A 16,776-nucleotide genomic window follows, 5' to 3' on the forward strand; every position below is an offset into this window, starting at 1 on the left:
ATTTTTGAAGAGTCAGACCAGTTATTTTATAGAATGTCTCTTAATTTGGATTTGCCTAAGAATCACTTTTTTAAAGTATTATGAGGTATATAATTTATATACAGCAAAAATGCACCCTTTTTGAAGTATAGTCCTATGAGTTTTGCCCAAAACTAACAGTTGTATAACCACCACCACAATCAAGATGGTGATTGTGATGGACCCTTCACTCCAGAAGTTTCTTCTAGTCAACCCCACCCCCGCCCCACCCTGGCAACCACCAATCAGACCTTTGTCTCTACAGTTTTTCCTGTTCCAGAATGTCAGATCATTGACCATTTTTTAAAAATCATTTGCTTTTTTTTAAAATTAATCTTTGTCCTTTTTTATTTCATTTGAACATGGCAATAATATATATATATTTTAAATATATTTTATTGATTTTTTACAAAGAGGAAGAGAGAGGGATAGAGAGTTAGAAACATCCATGAGAATCATCGATCAGCTGCCTCTTGCACACCCCCTGCTGGGGATGTGCCCACAACCAAGGTACATGCCCTTGACTGGAATCGAACCTGGGACCTTTCAGTCCGCAGGCCGATGCTCTATCCACTGAGCCAAACCGGTTTCGGCTAATCTTTGCCTTTTAATCAGAAGGTCTATCATGTAGTCTGACATTCATGAAGGAGAGCAATAGGCGCCAGATTTGAGAAAGAAAAAAGTGCTCTTACAGAAAGAGGAAGCACGTAGGATTGTCTCCAGAGCAGGATGGTCCTAGGAAAACAGGCAGCAGGGAATTGGGCCCCAAGGTGAATGTGGAAGGTGGAGAAAGAAGAGGGATGTATTTGTTTAAAATGGGCTCTTTTAGAATTTTGATAGTATTCTAAGGAAATCGAAGAAAGTCGTGTTTTTTTTAAATGATTTTATAGTTTTACTACAACCTTGTGAGGTAGACAGGCAAATCCTATCATGCCCATCTTTTCATTAAATCTAGTAGAGGCCCAGTACATGAAATTCGTGCATGGGTAGGGACCCTTGGCCTGGCCAGTGATCAGGGCTGATCAGGGCCTTCTGGCTGCCTTCCTTCATCCCGCACCTCCCCCTGGTGGTCAGCGCACGTGGTAGCGAGCGATCAAACTCCAGGTCTCCTGGTCTCCGGAGGGGACACTTTGCACATTAGCCTTTTATATATATAGATTGGGGTGACATTGGTCAATAAGATTATATCACTTTCAAGTGTACAATTCTGTACTACATCATCTGTACACTGCATTATGTGCTCACCACCCAAAATCTAGTTTCCATCATCATATATTTGACCCCTTTACCCTCTTCCTTCTTCCCTCCTTCCCTTCTCCCCTGGGAACCACCTTTCTGCTGTCTGTCTATGAGTTTTTATTTGTTGTTTTCTATTTTATATTCTACATATTAGTGAAGTCAAGATTGCCCATCAAATATGTCCTTAATCGTATTTAAAATGGTTAGAAATTAGGATTAAAAAAAAATGATTTGACCTTTTTCATCTGATTTACTTTGCTTAGCGTGATACTCTCGAGATGCATCCATCTTGTTGCACTTGGCAGTATTTCATCTTTTCTTACGGCTGGTTAGTATTCCATAGTACATATGTACCACCTCTTCTTTAAAGGACAGTTCAGTTGTTTCCATGTCTTAGCTACTGTGGATAATGCTGCAGTGAACATAGGGGTGCATATATCTTTACAAAGAGATGTTTTCAAAGTTTTCAGGTAGATACCCAGGAGAGGGATTGCTGAGTCATATGGTATAATTTTTTTAAAGGTATTCATGCAAAACAATTGGTCAGAGCAAAAGAGTGGAGCAGACATAAATGTCTAAAGTCGTGAAAGTCACATGACTTTAATTGCCCCTAGCCATAGAAACAGGAGTGAAAATACCTGCGTGATGCATTTGTCTCACAGGAAGGCCAGCAATCCCCTGAGTTTTTTTTTTTGTTTTTTTTGTTTTGTTTTTTTTTTTAAGGACAACAGTTTATTTTCAACCTATAATCCAACAATTTACAAACACCAAAGTTTATGACTGAAAAATAAATATTATTCCAATGGCCTAGGCCGCCATCTGTATTGCTGCTTGTACCCTCTCCCTCCCCTGAGTTTTATACAAGGATTCTGCAACAGTTTAAAAATAGAGAAAAGTTGGGGCGTAGGAGAGAATGACAGTAAATAACTGTTGGGAGTGCTATAAATTATTATGCAATCATTAAAAATGACCTTTATGGAGTTTTCCAACTATTACTCTCTTGGTGGTGGGTTTTTGTTTTTAAGTAGCTTTGAGTGAACAGAATTTTCATGATCTCACAAATAATCTTTTCCTTTCTGTTTACCAGTAGATGCTTATCCTCCTCATTTTTTAAAATAAGCCTTCTTAATTTTCCTATTTGGTGTCAATATTCACTCCTTCAAGTAAATTTGTTTTCTATTATAAATGAGTTTTATAGAAAGTGTATAATAATGTGGAAAATTACTTCAAAATGACAAATGAAAAAATGTAGAATACAAGATTGCCTATCAAGTATGTCCTCATTCATATTTAAAATGGTTAGAAAATAGAATAAAAAAAGGATTTGGAAGAAATATACCAAAATATAAGTTGATGGATTAATATTGGATTAATATGTGGGGGAAGCTTCGAAGAGTTACCCTTTTCTCTCTGGGACATGGTTCTGGACAGATTCTGTCAGTTTGTCTCCACATGGCGCCCTGCCCACTGCCCACTGCTCAGAGCCAATTTCATGCCTGATGGCAGCAATGAGTTCCTGGCACTTCTCTCTCATCTTCAGCTTATCTTACTCTTTTTATCCTTAATAAATCTTGTTAGTAAGTGTTGTATTGTAACCTCAAGTCCATCTTAGTAGAAATTGGTGAGGTAGAAAAGTTAAGAAAGTGGACACAGTCTGTCAGACACCTGGTCTTGTGCAGCCACCAAGCTCCTCTCCGTTCAGAGTTCTGCTCTCACCTCCTGGTGGAGTCCTGGGTTCTTACCTCCACGGAAAGTTCTAGGTCTCTTCCTTCCTGGTGTAATGCTGACTCTTACCCCTGGTGAAGCTCTGGGCTCTAACCCCAGAACGAGTTTCTTTTCACCTCAGGTCTGTGGCCCCTGTCACCCTAACTTCTCCCCAGGCTCCCTCCCACGGGCTGTCCCCGAGGCCCTCCTAAGAGACCCACCACCACCCCTCCCCGTCCGCTCACCAGGGCTCCCCAATTCCCCAGGACAAACCCTGCCCTCCTGGGGCCAGGAGCTGCGGTCACGGGACTTCCAGCTGCTGTGCCTGGATGGCAGCCGGGCCGACGTCACTGAATGGAGACGATGTCACCTGGCCCGGGTGCCCGCTCATGCCGTGGTCACCCGGCCTGACACCGACGGAGGCCTCATCTTCCGGCTGCTCAACGAAGGCCAGGTGAGTTCCAGGCGCCCCACTCAGCTTCCTAAGAGGAGCTGGGCCTTCCTGTTTCTCACCAGGGCGGGAGCTCAAGGCTAGAGGCACCCTGCAGCTGGGCCGGTCAGACCCCGAGGCCCTCCCCTGGGGCACACCCGGCTGGGACCCAGGCCTCTGCGGTGTCCGACCTCAGGCCAGGTCAGCGGAGGGCGGCACTGACGGTGCTAGCTAACTCTGAAAAACAAAACCGGACATGGGAGCAAACAAACAAAACGACAACACCGATAAATGCCCAAGCACACCGTTAATTCAATACGGCGAGGAATGTTTTGCTCAACCACTGCTCACAAGAGCGACAAGTTACTGGCTGCTGGGCCCACCAGCTTTAGTGTTGCCCCGTTCATGCCACCACTGCCGCACCCTTTGCTTGTCCGTGGTACCATCCCACAGCTGGGCCCTGAGTCCGATGTGCAGTCAGCTGAGTGTGACAAAGGCAGAACACACTGGGGAGCAGGGAAGAAGGGGGCAGGTGGCACCTCACCCCGCCCTCAGCGTGAGCTCCCGCCCTGAGGGCACGGGAAGCAAGGGGTGGTGGCAGGGATGCACCTCTCTCTGCAGCACCTCACCAGCCCCCCTTGGCACACAGCGTCTGTTCAGCCACGAGAACAGTAGTTTCCAGATGTTCAGCTCTGAGGCCTACGGCCAGAAGAACCTGCTCTTCAAAGACGCCACCTCGGAGCTGGTGCCCATCGCCACGCAGACCTACGAGGCATGGCTGGGCCCTGAGTACCTGCGTGCCATGAAGGGTCTCCTGTGTGACTCCAACCGTAAGTCCCCCTGTCCTTTCCCCTCCGGCTCCAGCCCGGCCTGACTGCAGGAATGGCAGGGCTTCCTGGAGAGGTGGCCAGGGAGGACACCACCCCCGGGGGGGGGGGGAGGGGGCAGAGAGAGGGGAGACCTGCCACTTCCACTGCCCTGCCTCTGGGGTTGGGAGGAAGCATCTGTAGTTGCACGGGTGGCCGGTTCCCTGGAAGCCCCGCCTCTCGGGGGTGGGACCAGGCCATCAGGGTCTGTCTTGGGAAAGGCTCCTTACTCCTCCCCACTGAAGTCATTCAATCCTGCTCCCCTCCCTCCATACCTCCCCCTTCCCCCCTCCTCCATGGCCACGGCCCTGGCTCAGCCCTTGTCTCCAGAGCCGGGACTACTGCCGTAGTCTCCACACAGGCTTCCACCCCAGCCCCATGCCTCCTTTGCCTACAACCAGGGACATGGCCTGCCGTTGGGTTAGGTCCTTGGCAGCCACGATCTGCCTCCAGCTTCCTCACAGCCCCAGAAATGGAGTTATCCCGGATCTGTATGAAGACACAGGATCAGCTGGTTAAAAAACTTACCCCTTATTGCTCACGAGGAAAAGCCAGAATTTCCCTGAGGTCTGATCCAAGCTCTTCCTACTGAGGTGCTAGCGTCTCCCCCACCCCCACCTCCAGCCCCACCCCACTCCCGGCCCGGGCCCCTCTGAAGCGGGCGAGTATGCGTGACCTCCGCTCACACTCACACAGGGCTGCCCCGCTACCTGCACTGGTGTGTGCTGTCCGCTCCTGAGATCCAGAAGTGCGGGGACATGGCCGTGGCCTTCAGCCGGCAGAGGCTCCGGCCGGAGATCCAGTGTGTGTCGGCCGAGTCCCCGCGGCACTGCATGGAGCGAATCCAGGTGGGGCGTGACGGGCGGGCAGCACGGGCCTGTGGGCGAGCGGTGGCAGTGCCCGGGAGGTCCTCACCTGCCCTCCCCCTACCCCGCCCAGCTGCCTGGGGAGCAGACAGTCTCCGGTGATGACAACACAGGGAGAGGGAGGAGGAAGGACCCGCCGGGACCCGCCACCCCACCCCGGGGAGCAGGCAGAGGGGCTGTTCCTGGGGGATCACAGGGCCTCCTCCCCACGGAGCGGCGGCCTGTGGGGGGGGGGGGGGAGAGTGAGACCGGCCCTCGCTGGCCCTCCTTTCCGCGCCTCAGTTTCCCCTTGTGCACAGATCATGGTTTGTTAAACATTTTGACAGCAACTCCCCGTCAGATACACATTTTACATAAATCACAGTCTGGTACACAAAACTCTCTCAGATACAGAAGTTAAAAATTCTTTATATAGAGTGACATGAAATAAGCCAGTACTTCCCTTACTGAGTATAACGTATGCCGATAGTTCCTGTTCTGTTACATTCTAGGGGGCTTTTGTTTTAACGCTTGTCATGGCTCATGACAGTGACTTTGTGACAGCCACTAAGATGCCCGCCACCCACAGTCGGAAGCTCTGGTCCTGGTCTCAGGCCCACTCAGCTCTGTCCTGCTGCTCCGGCTGGACACAGAGGCTAGGATTCGGGGGGGGTGCGAGGCCCCACCAGGGCCACAGGGTCCCAGCAGCTCCTGGGTTCCTGCACTCCTCCCCTCCTGTTTTGTTTTGTTTTGTTTTGTTTTGTCTTTAATGTATTTTTTTAAATTGATTTTAGAGAGGAAAGGAGAGGGAGAAAGATATAGAAACATCAATGATGAGAGAGGATCATTGATCCACTGCCTCTGGCACACCCCACTGTGGGGATCAAGCCTGCAACCCCAGGCATGTGTCCTGACTGGGAATGGAACTGTGACCTCTGGGCTCATAGGTCAATGCTCAACCATTGAGCCACACTGGCCAGATCCCTCCTATTTTTTACGAGCAAGTAGGTGGGACCTGATGGTGAGGAGCTCTTTTCAGGATGGTCCCCAAGTGCAGGCCAGATCCAGCCCTCAAGAGTGTCCACCTGCCTCCCACAGCCCTGCAGCCTCCTTCACAGGCCGCAGACTGTGTCCTCCTGAGACCCGGCTCATTGGTCCACTGCACTCACGTGCTACAAATGTGTCTCACACCGTGCTGTGTGCCCAGCCTTGGCCAGGGGCCTCTGAGGGCGGGGATTCCATGGGAAGAACCCATACCAAGCAAGGGGGCAGGGTTCATGCTAGGTTCTGCTCTGCAGACCCTCAAGCCAGGAGACCAGGTACCACCTGCCATCAGATCCCGACACCCAGAGCCATCCGGAAGCCCACCCCATCCTGGCCACCCTTTCTGCCCCCTGCAGGCCGGGCAAATCGACGCTGTGACCTTGAGGGGTGAGGACATTTACACGGCTGGGAAGACATATGGCCTGGTTCCGGCGGCTGGCGAGCAGTATGCCCGTGAGTGCAGGCGCCAGGCTGCTGGCTTTGGCTGGGAGGTGGTTGATATTTGTATGTATACTAGAGGTCCGGTGCACAAAATTCATGCACAGGGGTGGGAGTCCCTCAGTCTGGCCTGCACCATCTCCAATCCAGCACTCAGACATCCCTCCCGTAATCTGGGACCACCAGCTCCTAACCACTTGCCTGCCTGCCTGCCTGATCGCCCCCTAACTGCTCCCCCTACTGGCCTGATTGCCCCTAACTGCTCCCCCCTGCTGGCCTTATCTCCCCTAACTGCCCTCCTCTGCTGGACTGATCACCCCTAACTCCTCCCTCCTGGTGGCCTGATCGCCCCTAACTGCTCTCCCTTGCCGGCCTGATTGCCTCTAACTGCCTCTGCCTTGGTTCCCGCCACCGTGGCTTTGTCCAGAAGATGAAGAGCCAGAATTAGCATATTACCCTCTTATTATCTGGTATAGATAAACTTCCCCTCTTGGCTGTTTCAAAAGCTCCAGCTCTCCCTCATGCCTCTGTGGGCTGGCTGTGGGCTGTCACGGGCAAGCACCTGCAGCCCCAGCCTCCGTGTCCCCGTTCGCTACTGGAAGTCTGCCCAGAGTCAGCGAAGGTCTGCAGAGGGTCAGGACTTCAGCTCTGCAGGCCACACACTCTTCTGCTGCTACATCCTCTCCTTCGCTTTTTAACAAACCTTTGAACATATAAAAGCCATTCTTAGCTTGTCACCCAGGCCGTACAAAACAGGCGGGTAGTTTACCAGGCCTGACCGTGCGGCTCACAGAGGCGGCCCCCCTTCCTGCCGGCTCACGGGCTGAGGCCCTGGTGCTCTGTCCTCTTCAGCCAGGACCCCAGGTCCCTTCCACCCGGATGTGAAAAGTCTCTGGGCTTAGAAAAAACGCTTCTGCAGCCTCGGCTGAGCCTCCGCCTTTCTCCTCCCAGGAGGCAAGAAAAATGCCACCTGGGTGCAAAGAGAGAAAGGAATCCAACCCTCTGGTGCAGACTGTTGGCAGGGGCGGGGGTGGGAGAAAGAACTGAGCTGCTTCGCCATGAAGGGGGGACAGGCAGGGACCCCTGGGATGTGCACACCCACCAGCCCTGGGGCCTGGGCACGCTGAGCCTGTGACGGGGCAGGGCACCCCGGTGCAGAGCAGCAGGAGGGAGGGGAGGGCGAGGGGGCCCTGGCCCTCGCCCAGCGGAGGCCGGAAGGCACGCACAGGGCCTCACCGGCGTCCCCTCGCCCAGCGGAGGACCGGAGCAACGCGTACTTCGTGGTGGCCGTGGCACGGCGGAACAGCTCCGCCGCCTTCAGCCTGAGCGAGCTGCGGGGCAAGCGCTCCTGCCACCCGGCCCTGGGCAGCCCGGCCGGCTGGGCCGTCCCCGTGGGCGCCCTGGTGCGGAGGGGCCTCGTCCGGCCCCGGGACTGCGACGTGCTCACAGGTGCGCCTCCCGGGTCACAGGGCTCTCGGGGTGGGCCGGGGCGGGACCCTCTCCCACAGCACCCACAGGAGGCGGCCGGAGACCTGGGGGCGGGAAATATTCCGGTGACGTCGGGGTATCTGGTGGTTCTGTGGAGGGGGCCATGGTGCCCCCACCCACGCATCACCCGGAGTGGAACCGGCTCCCGTGGGCATGGGGCCTGCCCCCACCCCCCAGCAGCCCTGCAAGTGGCATCCATGTGGGTAAGTGCTGAAGAAGACACTTCACCACGCCCCCCCATGTGTTAAGTCGTGCACATTCGAGGAGGGCAGGAGGCAGCTGGCAAGATCCTTGGGCGGAGGCGCCCACACCTCTATCCTGGCTGGCACCACTTTTGTTTCCGGTACCTCCACAAGCACACAGGAGGAGCTGGGATGGGCTGCCTCCACTCCCAGGCAGCTGGGCACCCGGGTGCTCTGTCCGGCACAGACCAGCCTAGGAGGCAGTGAGCTCCCCATCCCTGAGGGAGCTCCAGGGACGACTGGGTGGCCACTCGCCAGGTTCCCCAGGGGATTCCTGTATCCAGACGGCCTCTGGCTCTCCCCTGCCCGCTGTTCTCCCGGGGGCCTTGCCACGCAGAGCTGGGCGGGCGGGCGGGCGGACGGGTGGCCTTGAGCCATCAGGCCGGGCCGCGTGGGCAGACCGTGGGGAGCAGCCCTCCCACCGCCTCCCCGGAGGCCCCTCAGCCCCCCCCCCCCCGTCCCTGCCCCCAGCGGTGAGCGAGTTCTTCAGCGCCAGCTGCGTGCCCGCCAACAGCCCCGGGCACTACCCGCCCTCGCTGTGCGCGCTGTGCGTGGGGGACGAGCAGGGCCGCCACCGGTGTGTGGGCAGCAGCCAGGAGCGGTACTTCGGCTACAGCGGCGCCTTCAGGTACCTGGCGGGCCGGCGGGGCCCCGGCCGGGCACGGGGCTGGCGCCCTCCCGCTGACGCCCGCTCTGGCCTCCCGCGTGGCAGGTGCCTGGCCGAGCACGCGGGGGACGTCGCCTTCGTCAAGCACACGACCGTCTTCGACAACACGGACGGTACGGGGCCGGGGCCGGGGCCAGGCCAGGTGGGGGGGGGCTGCTCCCCATCCCCAGCACAACCCCGGCACCGGGCGCTGCTGGGATCTGGGGCCAAGCAGCAACAGGAAAGACTGAGTCTAGAAGCCTCTGGCCCTGGGGGGTCCCGGGGCCCCAAGACTAAGGTGACCAGACGTCCCGCTTTTTCTTTTCTTTTTTTTTAAATATATTTTATTGATTTTGTACAGAGAGGAAGGGAGAGAGATAGAGAGCTAGAAACATCGATGAGAGAGAGTCATCGATCAGCTGCCTCTTGCACACCCCCTATTGGGGATGTGCCCGCAACCAAGGTACATGCCCTTGACCGGAATCGAACCCGGGTCCCTTCAGTCCCCAAGCCGACGCTCTAGCCATTGAGCCAAACCGGTCTCGGCAGTCCCGCTTTTTAACAATTTGTCCTGGGTCCTACGGCATTTTCCAAAAATCGGGACTTTTTTAAAACGCCGCGGGACGCGGGACAAATTGTTAAAAATCGGGACGTCTGGTCACCTTACCCAAGAGCCTCGTGGTGAGAACAGACCTCTGGCCATACCGTGTGGTCTCAGGGCACACGGTCCAGAGTCAAAACCCATATCCCACCGAAATGGCAGCCCGCGGTGACCGGGACCTCCCGCGGGGCGAGGCTCCGGGTACGGGGTGGAGCGGGGTGCGGGGTGTCGTGGGGCGGGTGGCAGGCATCACTCACAGCAGCTCCTGGTCTCTGGCCCCGAGCAGGCCAATGCCCCCGGCAGGGAAGCCACGCTGAGCCCCAGGCGGAGAGGCGGGCACGCCCGCCCGGCACTGGCCGTGTTTCCTCCGGAGCCCCTTTCTGGGTTCCTCCTGGGGAAAAGCGCTCAGGGCCCCTGTGCTCTGGGACCCCGGAGCCGCCCGGGGTCCTGCCAGGGCGCAGGCCCCTCACATGCACCCCTCTCCCGCCCGCCCTGCTCTCCCTCCGGCAGGGAATCTGTTCCTTCCTAGAGCGCGAGGCCCATTCCCGCCAGCACCCCTCGCCTGCACTTGCTGTAAAGCCTGCCTACCCCCGGCTTTGAACCCCACACACAGAGGCACAGTCCTTCCCACTCGCTCCTAGCACAGCTCGGCCCAGAAACTCAGCCTAGGAGAGGCATGTGTGTCCCCAAGGGGAGGCGGAGGTGGGGGAGGAGAGCAGGGAACATCCGTTGGGGTTTCAGGACCCGCCCGCCTGTGAAGGTCACCGGGCTGCACACCAGTTGCCCCAACCGAGCTGAGAAGGGCTCCAGGCCTGTGGCCACGGCCCCTCGCCCCTGCCAGCCTCCGCCGAGAGCCTGGGCTCCCCCCGGAGGAGGGGTGGAGCGTCCTGCAGGAGCCTGGGAGCCTGCCTGGGCCTGGCCCCTGCCCCCTGGGTCAGGGAGGCCTCCCAGAACCACCTGCAGGGAGCACCCGCCTTCCTGGGCTGCTCACTTCCCTTTTATTTTCTTTATTTTTTTTTAATATATTTTTTATTGATGTTTTTACAGAGAGGAAGGGAGAGGGATAGAGAGCCAGAAACATCGATGAGAGAGGAACGTCAACCAGCTGCCTCCTGCACACCTCCTACCAGGGATGTGCCCGCAGCCGAGGTACATGCCCTTGACCGGAATCGAACCCGGGACCTCTCAGTCCGCAGACCGACGCTCTATCCACTGAGCCAAACCGGTTTCGGCTCACTTCCCTTTGTTGCTTTTTGTGTATTTCTTGTTTGGTTGGTCAATCCTCACCAGGTGATATTTTTCCACTGGTGTTAGATAGAGGGGAAAGGATGGAGAGAGAGAGGCGGGGAGAGAGGGAGAGACATCGATGTCAGAGACACACATCGGTCGGTGGTTGCCCCCTCACTCGCCCTCCACCGGGGATTGACCCTGCAGCCCGGCGGGCAGTGCCCTTGGTCAGGAATTAAGCCTGCGGTGTGCCCTTCGGTGTGCAGGCTGGTGCTCCAGCCCCTTCGCGACACTGGCCAGGCCTCCCTCTTCCTTTTTTCTTTTTTGTCTCTGCTCGTGGGCCCACCTGAAGTTCCCACAGGAAGTGGAGGGGGGGGGGGTACCAAGGCACAGAAGTGATGCCCCCAAGGGCCCTGTTTCTCGGGAAGCCTTTGGGCCAAGCTGCTTCAGAATCGGGGGCGGGGGTGGGGGGGGGGGCTGGTTTAAAGCCCAGGTTCCTGCCCCCACCCCCACCCCAAAAAAACAACCCAAATCTACCGAGTGAGAGAGAGAGGCTCTTTGCAGGAACGGCCTCTCACGGGCCCCATCTGGTTTGAGAACGTCAGCTGTCAGGGGAGGAAGGAGGTCGGCCACCATCTTTTTTTTTTTAAATATATTTTATTGATTTTTTACAGAGAGGAAGGGAGAAGGATAGACAGAAACATCGATGAGAGAGAAACGTCGATCAGCTGCCTCCTGCACACACCACCTTTAGACACACATCCACCCTCAGGCCTGACCTGGGAGACACGATGGGTGCTTTGCCTGAGAGTGGTGAGGGCCTCCGTTTCCTCACCCACTGAAGGGGGGCTGGGGGGCCTGCCTCGGTGGCCCCGGTGAGGACGGAGCAGGGCTTGGGGAATGCCTGTCACAGAGCAGGCACGCCCTCCCCCCGCGGCCTGTGGCTCCTGCCATCACTGCATCCCGCCGGCTCCCTCATCCCGGCCATCGGGCAGGCCAGCTGGAGAATGGGGGCCCTGGGGGCTGGGCAGCCAGGGGCCTGGGGATCCAGGAGGACAGCAGCCTCCCCCCTCCCTCCCCTCAGGCCACAATCCCGAGCCCTGGGCTGCGGAGCTCCGGGCGGAGGACTACGAGCTGCTGTGTCCCAACGGGGCCCGCGCAGAGGTGTCTCAGTTCGAAGACTGCAACCTGGCCCAGATACCGTCCCATGCGGTGATGGTGCGGCCGGACACCAACGTCTTCGCCGTGTACGGGCTGCTGGACAAGGCCCAGGTGAGCCGGGGGGGCCCCAGCACACCTCCGTGTACCTGGAGCAGACCTCAGGAGAAACGGAGGCTGCCGGGAGGGGAGGGATTAGTGACTTTCCACTCAGCAAAGGACCTCCCTCCAACCAGCCTCCCCTCTGGCTCCTGCATTATTAATTTTCCCTTCTCAGCTGGGCCACTCTCATACTGGTATGTCTATCATCTTTAAAAAGAAACCAAAAAAAAAAAAAACCACCTCTCTTGGTCTCACATCCCTTTGTAGCCATAATCCCACTGCCCTTTACAGCAAAACTCCTTCAGAGAGCCGGCTCTGCTCTGGAGCCACCAGTCCTCCCCTTCCGGGCTCCCTTAAGGACGGAGACTACTCGCCCCGCCCCGCCCGGAACTGCCCTGGTCCAGGGCACAGGGACTCCGGTTGCTAAGCCCAACGCCTCCCATCAGCCCCACCTCATCTCCCTGACCTCTCCGCAGCCAGGGCGCAGAACCCTCATTCTGGCGTCTCCCCCTGGCCCGGGCCCACCCCTGCCTGCCTGGCTGCCGCTCCTGCCAGCCCCGGTCCCTCCTCACTCCCAGGCCTGGGCGACAGGAGGGCCCCAGGGTTCAATCCCAATCCTCTCTCTGCCACACCTGCACCCCTGAGCCCTCACCCAGTCCCGGGCCTTTTGGATACACTGACGGACACCTCCCAAATGCACTCCTTCCGTCCGGCTGCCATCCACCCTGCAGTCTCAGGCTTGCAGCTAACAGCGGCGTGCGTGGCATTTCATCTGGTGTTTCCAACAAGCCCAAGGCTGGAGGCCCTCCCCTCAGCCTTCCCCTTTGAGCCTCTCCATTTCCTCGGGACTCACCTTGGACTCCAGCCTTCCTGCCATGCTCTGCACCCCATCCACCAGCCAATCCTGGTGGTGCACTTTCAAAATGCATCTAGAATTTCACCCAGGCTGTCTGGCAACAGGGTCCTGGTCCTAAAGTACCCCATTCTATATATATATATATATATATATATATATATATACACATATATACATATATACATATATATATATATATATGTATGTATATTATTGATTTTGTACAGAGAGGAAGGGAGAGAGATAGAGTTAGAAACATCAATGAGAGAGAATCATCGATCAGCTGCCTCTTGCACACCCCCTACTGGGGATGTGCCCGCAACCAAGGTACATGCCCTTGACCGGAATCAAAACCCGGGACCCTTCAGTCCCCAAGCCGACGCTCTATCCATTGAGCCAAACCGGTTTCTGCAAAAGTACCCCTTCTTTCCCTTCCCCCCAAACTCTCTGGCATGCCCGGGGGGGCGGTCCCCATTTGGATGTGTGTTATTCTGGAGACAAGGCTGGTCGCTTTCATCAGATCCTCAAGAGGATCCTTGAGCCCCCCCCCAGAAAGGACTGACAGCCACTCCACTCCTTCCTGCAGTAGTTCACCACATCTCACTCCAACCCCTTCTGATGACCTTGGTCGGCGAGCTGCCAGCCGTGGTTTCGGGCAGCGTCCGGCGGCCAGCATCCCCCTGCCCCCGGCCCGCCTGGTGGGAAGCCGGGACTGGCCGCAGCCCCGGGGCCGGGGTGGGCCCGGGGAAAAGCAGGCCTGCCTGTGGCGCTTCCAGGGCCTGTTTGGAGACGACCACAACAAGAACGGGTTCAAGATGTTCGACTCCACCGACTACCACGGCCAGGACCTGCTGTTCAGGGACGCCACGGTCCGGGCGGCGCCCGTGGGGGAGAGGACCACCTACCTTGACTGGCTGGGCCCCGACTACGTGGCGGCCCTGGAAGGCATGCTGTCCCAGCAGTGCTCACGGGCAGGTAGGGCCGGCGCGGGCGGCGGGGGCCCTGGGCGGGCGCACAGCCCCGGAGGAAGTGCGGGCATCCTGCCTGCTGCCCTGCATCTCCCCCAGCCTGTCACCCGAACCCCAGTGAGCTCAGGGCCCCCCAGGTCAGTGTTTCCCAAACTTCTGACATACGTGTACCCCTTCTAGACTTTCGTAACGCTGAGTACCCCTCGTGCTCATGAGAACGTAGAATTAGGCACAGCTAAGCACAGTGCAGTGCATATCCCCACCAAACTCCTCCCGGACCCCTGGGGGTACGCGGACCACACTTTGGGAAGCACTGCTCGAGGTGATCGAGGTGAAGTGTCTCGGGAGGGTCTGAGCAGGCGGCTGCAGAGAGCTGCAGCGGGAACGGGCTGTGTCGCCCGGAGAGACCTGGATAATGACTAAAAAGGCTAAAAGTAATCCTCAGAAAGGATGAGGCGGCTACATAAATATACAGCTGGTGTAATTTTGAAAGGAATGAATGTGCATAAAATAAAATTTAAAATTTTTTTTAAAAAAAGGAGGGGAAGGAAAATTGCAGCCGCATGGAAAGAGGCGAAGAGGCGGCCGGGTGGGCAGAGTGGGAGGAAGTGGGTGCCGCGGGGTCCCGCCGAGGTGCCTCCGGGCCTCACGCTGTCTGTGCTTCTCCCCAGGCCTCGCCGCCAGCGCCTCCCCGCTGCTGCTGCTGCTCCCGCTGGCCCTCGCGGCCGGCCGCCTCCCGCCCGCCCCCTGAAGCAGCCCTGGCCAGCCTCCCCTCCCTGGAACGGAAACCCACCCAGAAACCTCTATAAATAAGCTGTTCTCCTCGGAAAGCCAGCTGACACCGGAGAGAAACGTGTGATGGGAGAGGAAATGTGCTCACACGGAGCTCTCAGAGCTGCGGTCCCGACACTGAAGCTTCGGAGTGGAAACGACGAAGGCTCGAGAAAAGTCCCCCACCCTCCAGCTGCCTCTCCTGCTGGCACCCAGCTCCGCCTCCCGCACCACCTGCCCCTCTGCCACCTGAGGCAGCTGGCCCGCCTGCCAGGCACAGCCCACCCGCAGCTGGCACCACCTCCCCGCAAACCTGCAGCTCCACCACCTGGGCCTCACGGGCTCGGGCTTGGAAAAGGCCGGTTGCCAAGGAAACAGGCTGAGCCGGACGTCCCACAGGGCCTCCTCTGCGGGAGCTGCCCCCGGGGGCTGTGAGATGACAGGCCTGCGGGGACCTCCCTGCCGGTTCCCACTTCCCCTCTGGAGAAGGACACTGCACCGCCATCAGCTCCCTCCCCACCCCATCTGTCCTCAAGACTCGGTCCCAGCCTCCCTCCTGAGGACACTGTGTCTGGCCACTACGGCTTCCACCAGATGAGCCACAGCCAGGCCCTCGGAGGAGCCAACGCCTCTGGCTCCGGCAGCCCCACGGTCTCGCCTTTGTGTCTTGGTGTGGCCCTGACCACTGGCCCCCTGACTGCTGAGCTGGCGAGGCCAGGGAGCCGGGGCTGGGCCATTGGGACGAAATCCTCCAGGGCTCCTCAGACAAAGGAAACGCTCCTTAGTAAGATTTCTTAAGGGGCCTGAGGCAGGTCAGGGTCTAAACACCCGTTTGCTGTCAGGAAGGAGGGAGGCTCAGAGCTAGACATGCTGTCGTCCTGGGCCCTGCCATTCGGTGGATTCGGCTGCACCAGACTCTGCCCTGGGGTGAAGCCCAGTCAGCAGGAGTCCCTCCGCCTGTGTTTCCTCCTCTTCGGCTCCATCTCAGATCACCCCTCCCGCACCAGCAGTGTGCCGCCCGCCCCTCTGCAGCTAGGCCTGTCCCTCTGGCAGCAGCAGCTGGGTGCAGCCCCAAGGGACCTCGGAAGCACCGGGAACTGGCAGATCCTCTCTCTCTGTCAGAAGAGCCACAGGCCCAGGTCAGGCAGGCGCTGGCGGAGCACGGCCTCCTCACAGTGTGCCAGGGGCCTCCTCACCCAGCCCTGCACCCTGCAGGCCGGAGGCCACTCTCCCAGGAAGGTTCCCTCTGCCTGTTCCCGGGAGAGTCCGCGAAGTGCCTGGAGAGGGTCCTCGCTCGACTCCGCTGTCGCCACAGCTGTCCGAGGAGCCAGAACACGTCCCAGAGCTGCGAGCCCTTACCCTGAATGTCGCTCCCTGGAAAACCAAAGCAAGAGAAGCCACAGGAGAGAAACCTGGAGCCGCGTGGGCCTGAGCTGCTTCCATCCCCGCCTGCGGGGCCTCAGAGACACTGAGGACAAGCGAGGATCCCAGGGCTGCACCCCCACCTGTGGGTGCGGGGTCCCTGCCATCCCTCAGCTGCAAAGGAGGCCCCTGGCAGCACCCTGGCCATCGTCACACCATCCTGAGGGGTCCTGGCCACCACGCTGGGCAAGCCTTCCCCCACCACCACCACCACCATCACCACGAGGGCCCAGGAGGAGCCCCTCTGCTCCCAAGCTTTGGACCCTCGTCACTGGGGCAGCAAAGGATTCTTCTCCGACGGTTTGATTTTTCTAAGGGGGATCCGTGCAGTGAGAAGTGTAATTGGGTTAGGAAGCCGCCAGCGTGTGACCGCTCTGCGGTGAGCCGCCCGAGGTGTGACCCCGACTGCGAGGTTATGGCCGGGGCCCCCGCTGTGCTAGCGCCGGGAGAAGGTGGTTTGTTCTCAATAAAGCCAAACAGCCCTGCACCTGCCGAGGCGTGGGTCCCGATAGAGCTTTCTGCTGCCGGTTGGCTTGTCTTCTGAGGTGGGTGGAGGCCGGCCTGCCTAGGTCACACCCCTGCCCAGATGGCAGCTTCCACTCGGAGCCTGTTTCCCTGAGAACCAGAACCAGGGTCCAGCCTGGCTCCAGCCCGTGAGGCCCCAGCTGCTCTCTCCCCCGTGGACCGGTCCTCTGGCCTCACAGGGCCTCC

General features: G+C 58.0%; 1 protein-coding gene across 1 annotated transcript in view; it reads left to right on the top strand.

The window, feature by feature from the left end:
* MELTF (melanotransferrin) overlaps window positions 1-16,576 on the top strand; it is a 28,412-nt gene extending 11,836 nt beyond the window's left edge. The window contains exons 7-16 of the mRNA XM_036447345.2: window positions 3,228-3,415; window positions 4,041-4,221; window positions 4,954-5,105; window positions 6,503-6,599; window positions 7,839-8,033; window positions 8,786-8,942; window positions 9,027-9,094; window positions 11,873-12,060; window positions 13,681-13,879; window positions 14,544-16,576. Coding sequence (XP_036303238.1) covers window positions 3,228-3,415; window positions 4,041-4,221; window positions 4,954-5,105; window positions 6,503-6,599; window positions 7,839-8,033; window positions 8,786-8,942; window positions 9,027-9,094; window positions 11,873-12,060; window positions 13,681-13,879; window positions 14,544-14,623 — 1,505 coding nt within the window. The 3' untranslated portion in view covers window positions 14,624-16,576. The remainder of the gene's footprint in view (window positions 1-3,227; window positions 3,416-4,040; window positions 4,222-4,953; window positions 5,106-6,502; window positions 6,600-7,838; window positions 8,034-8,785; window positions 8,943-9,026; window positions 9,095-11,872; window positions 12,061-13,680; window positions 13,880-14,543) is intronic.
* Window positions 16,577-16,776: the final 200 nt, after the last annotated feature.

The sequence above is a fragment of the Pipistrellus kuhlii genome, unplaced genomic scaffold (assembly GCF_014108245.1).
Source record: "Pipistrellus kuhlii isolate mPipKuh1 unplaced genomic scaffold, mPipKuh1.p scaffold_m20_p_2, whole genome shotgun sequence".
NCBI classification, from domain to species: domain Eukaryota; kingdom Metazoa; phylum Chordata; class Mammalia; order Chiroptera; family Vespertilionidae; genus Pipistrellus; species Pipistrellus kuhlii.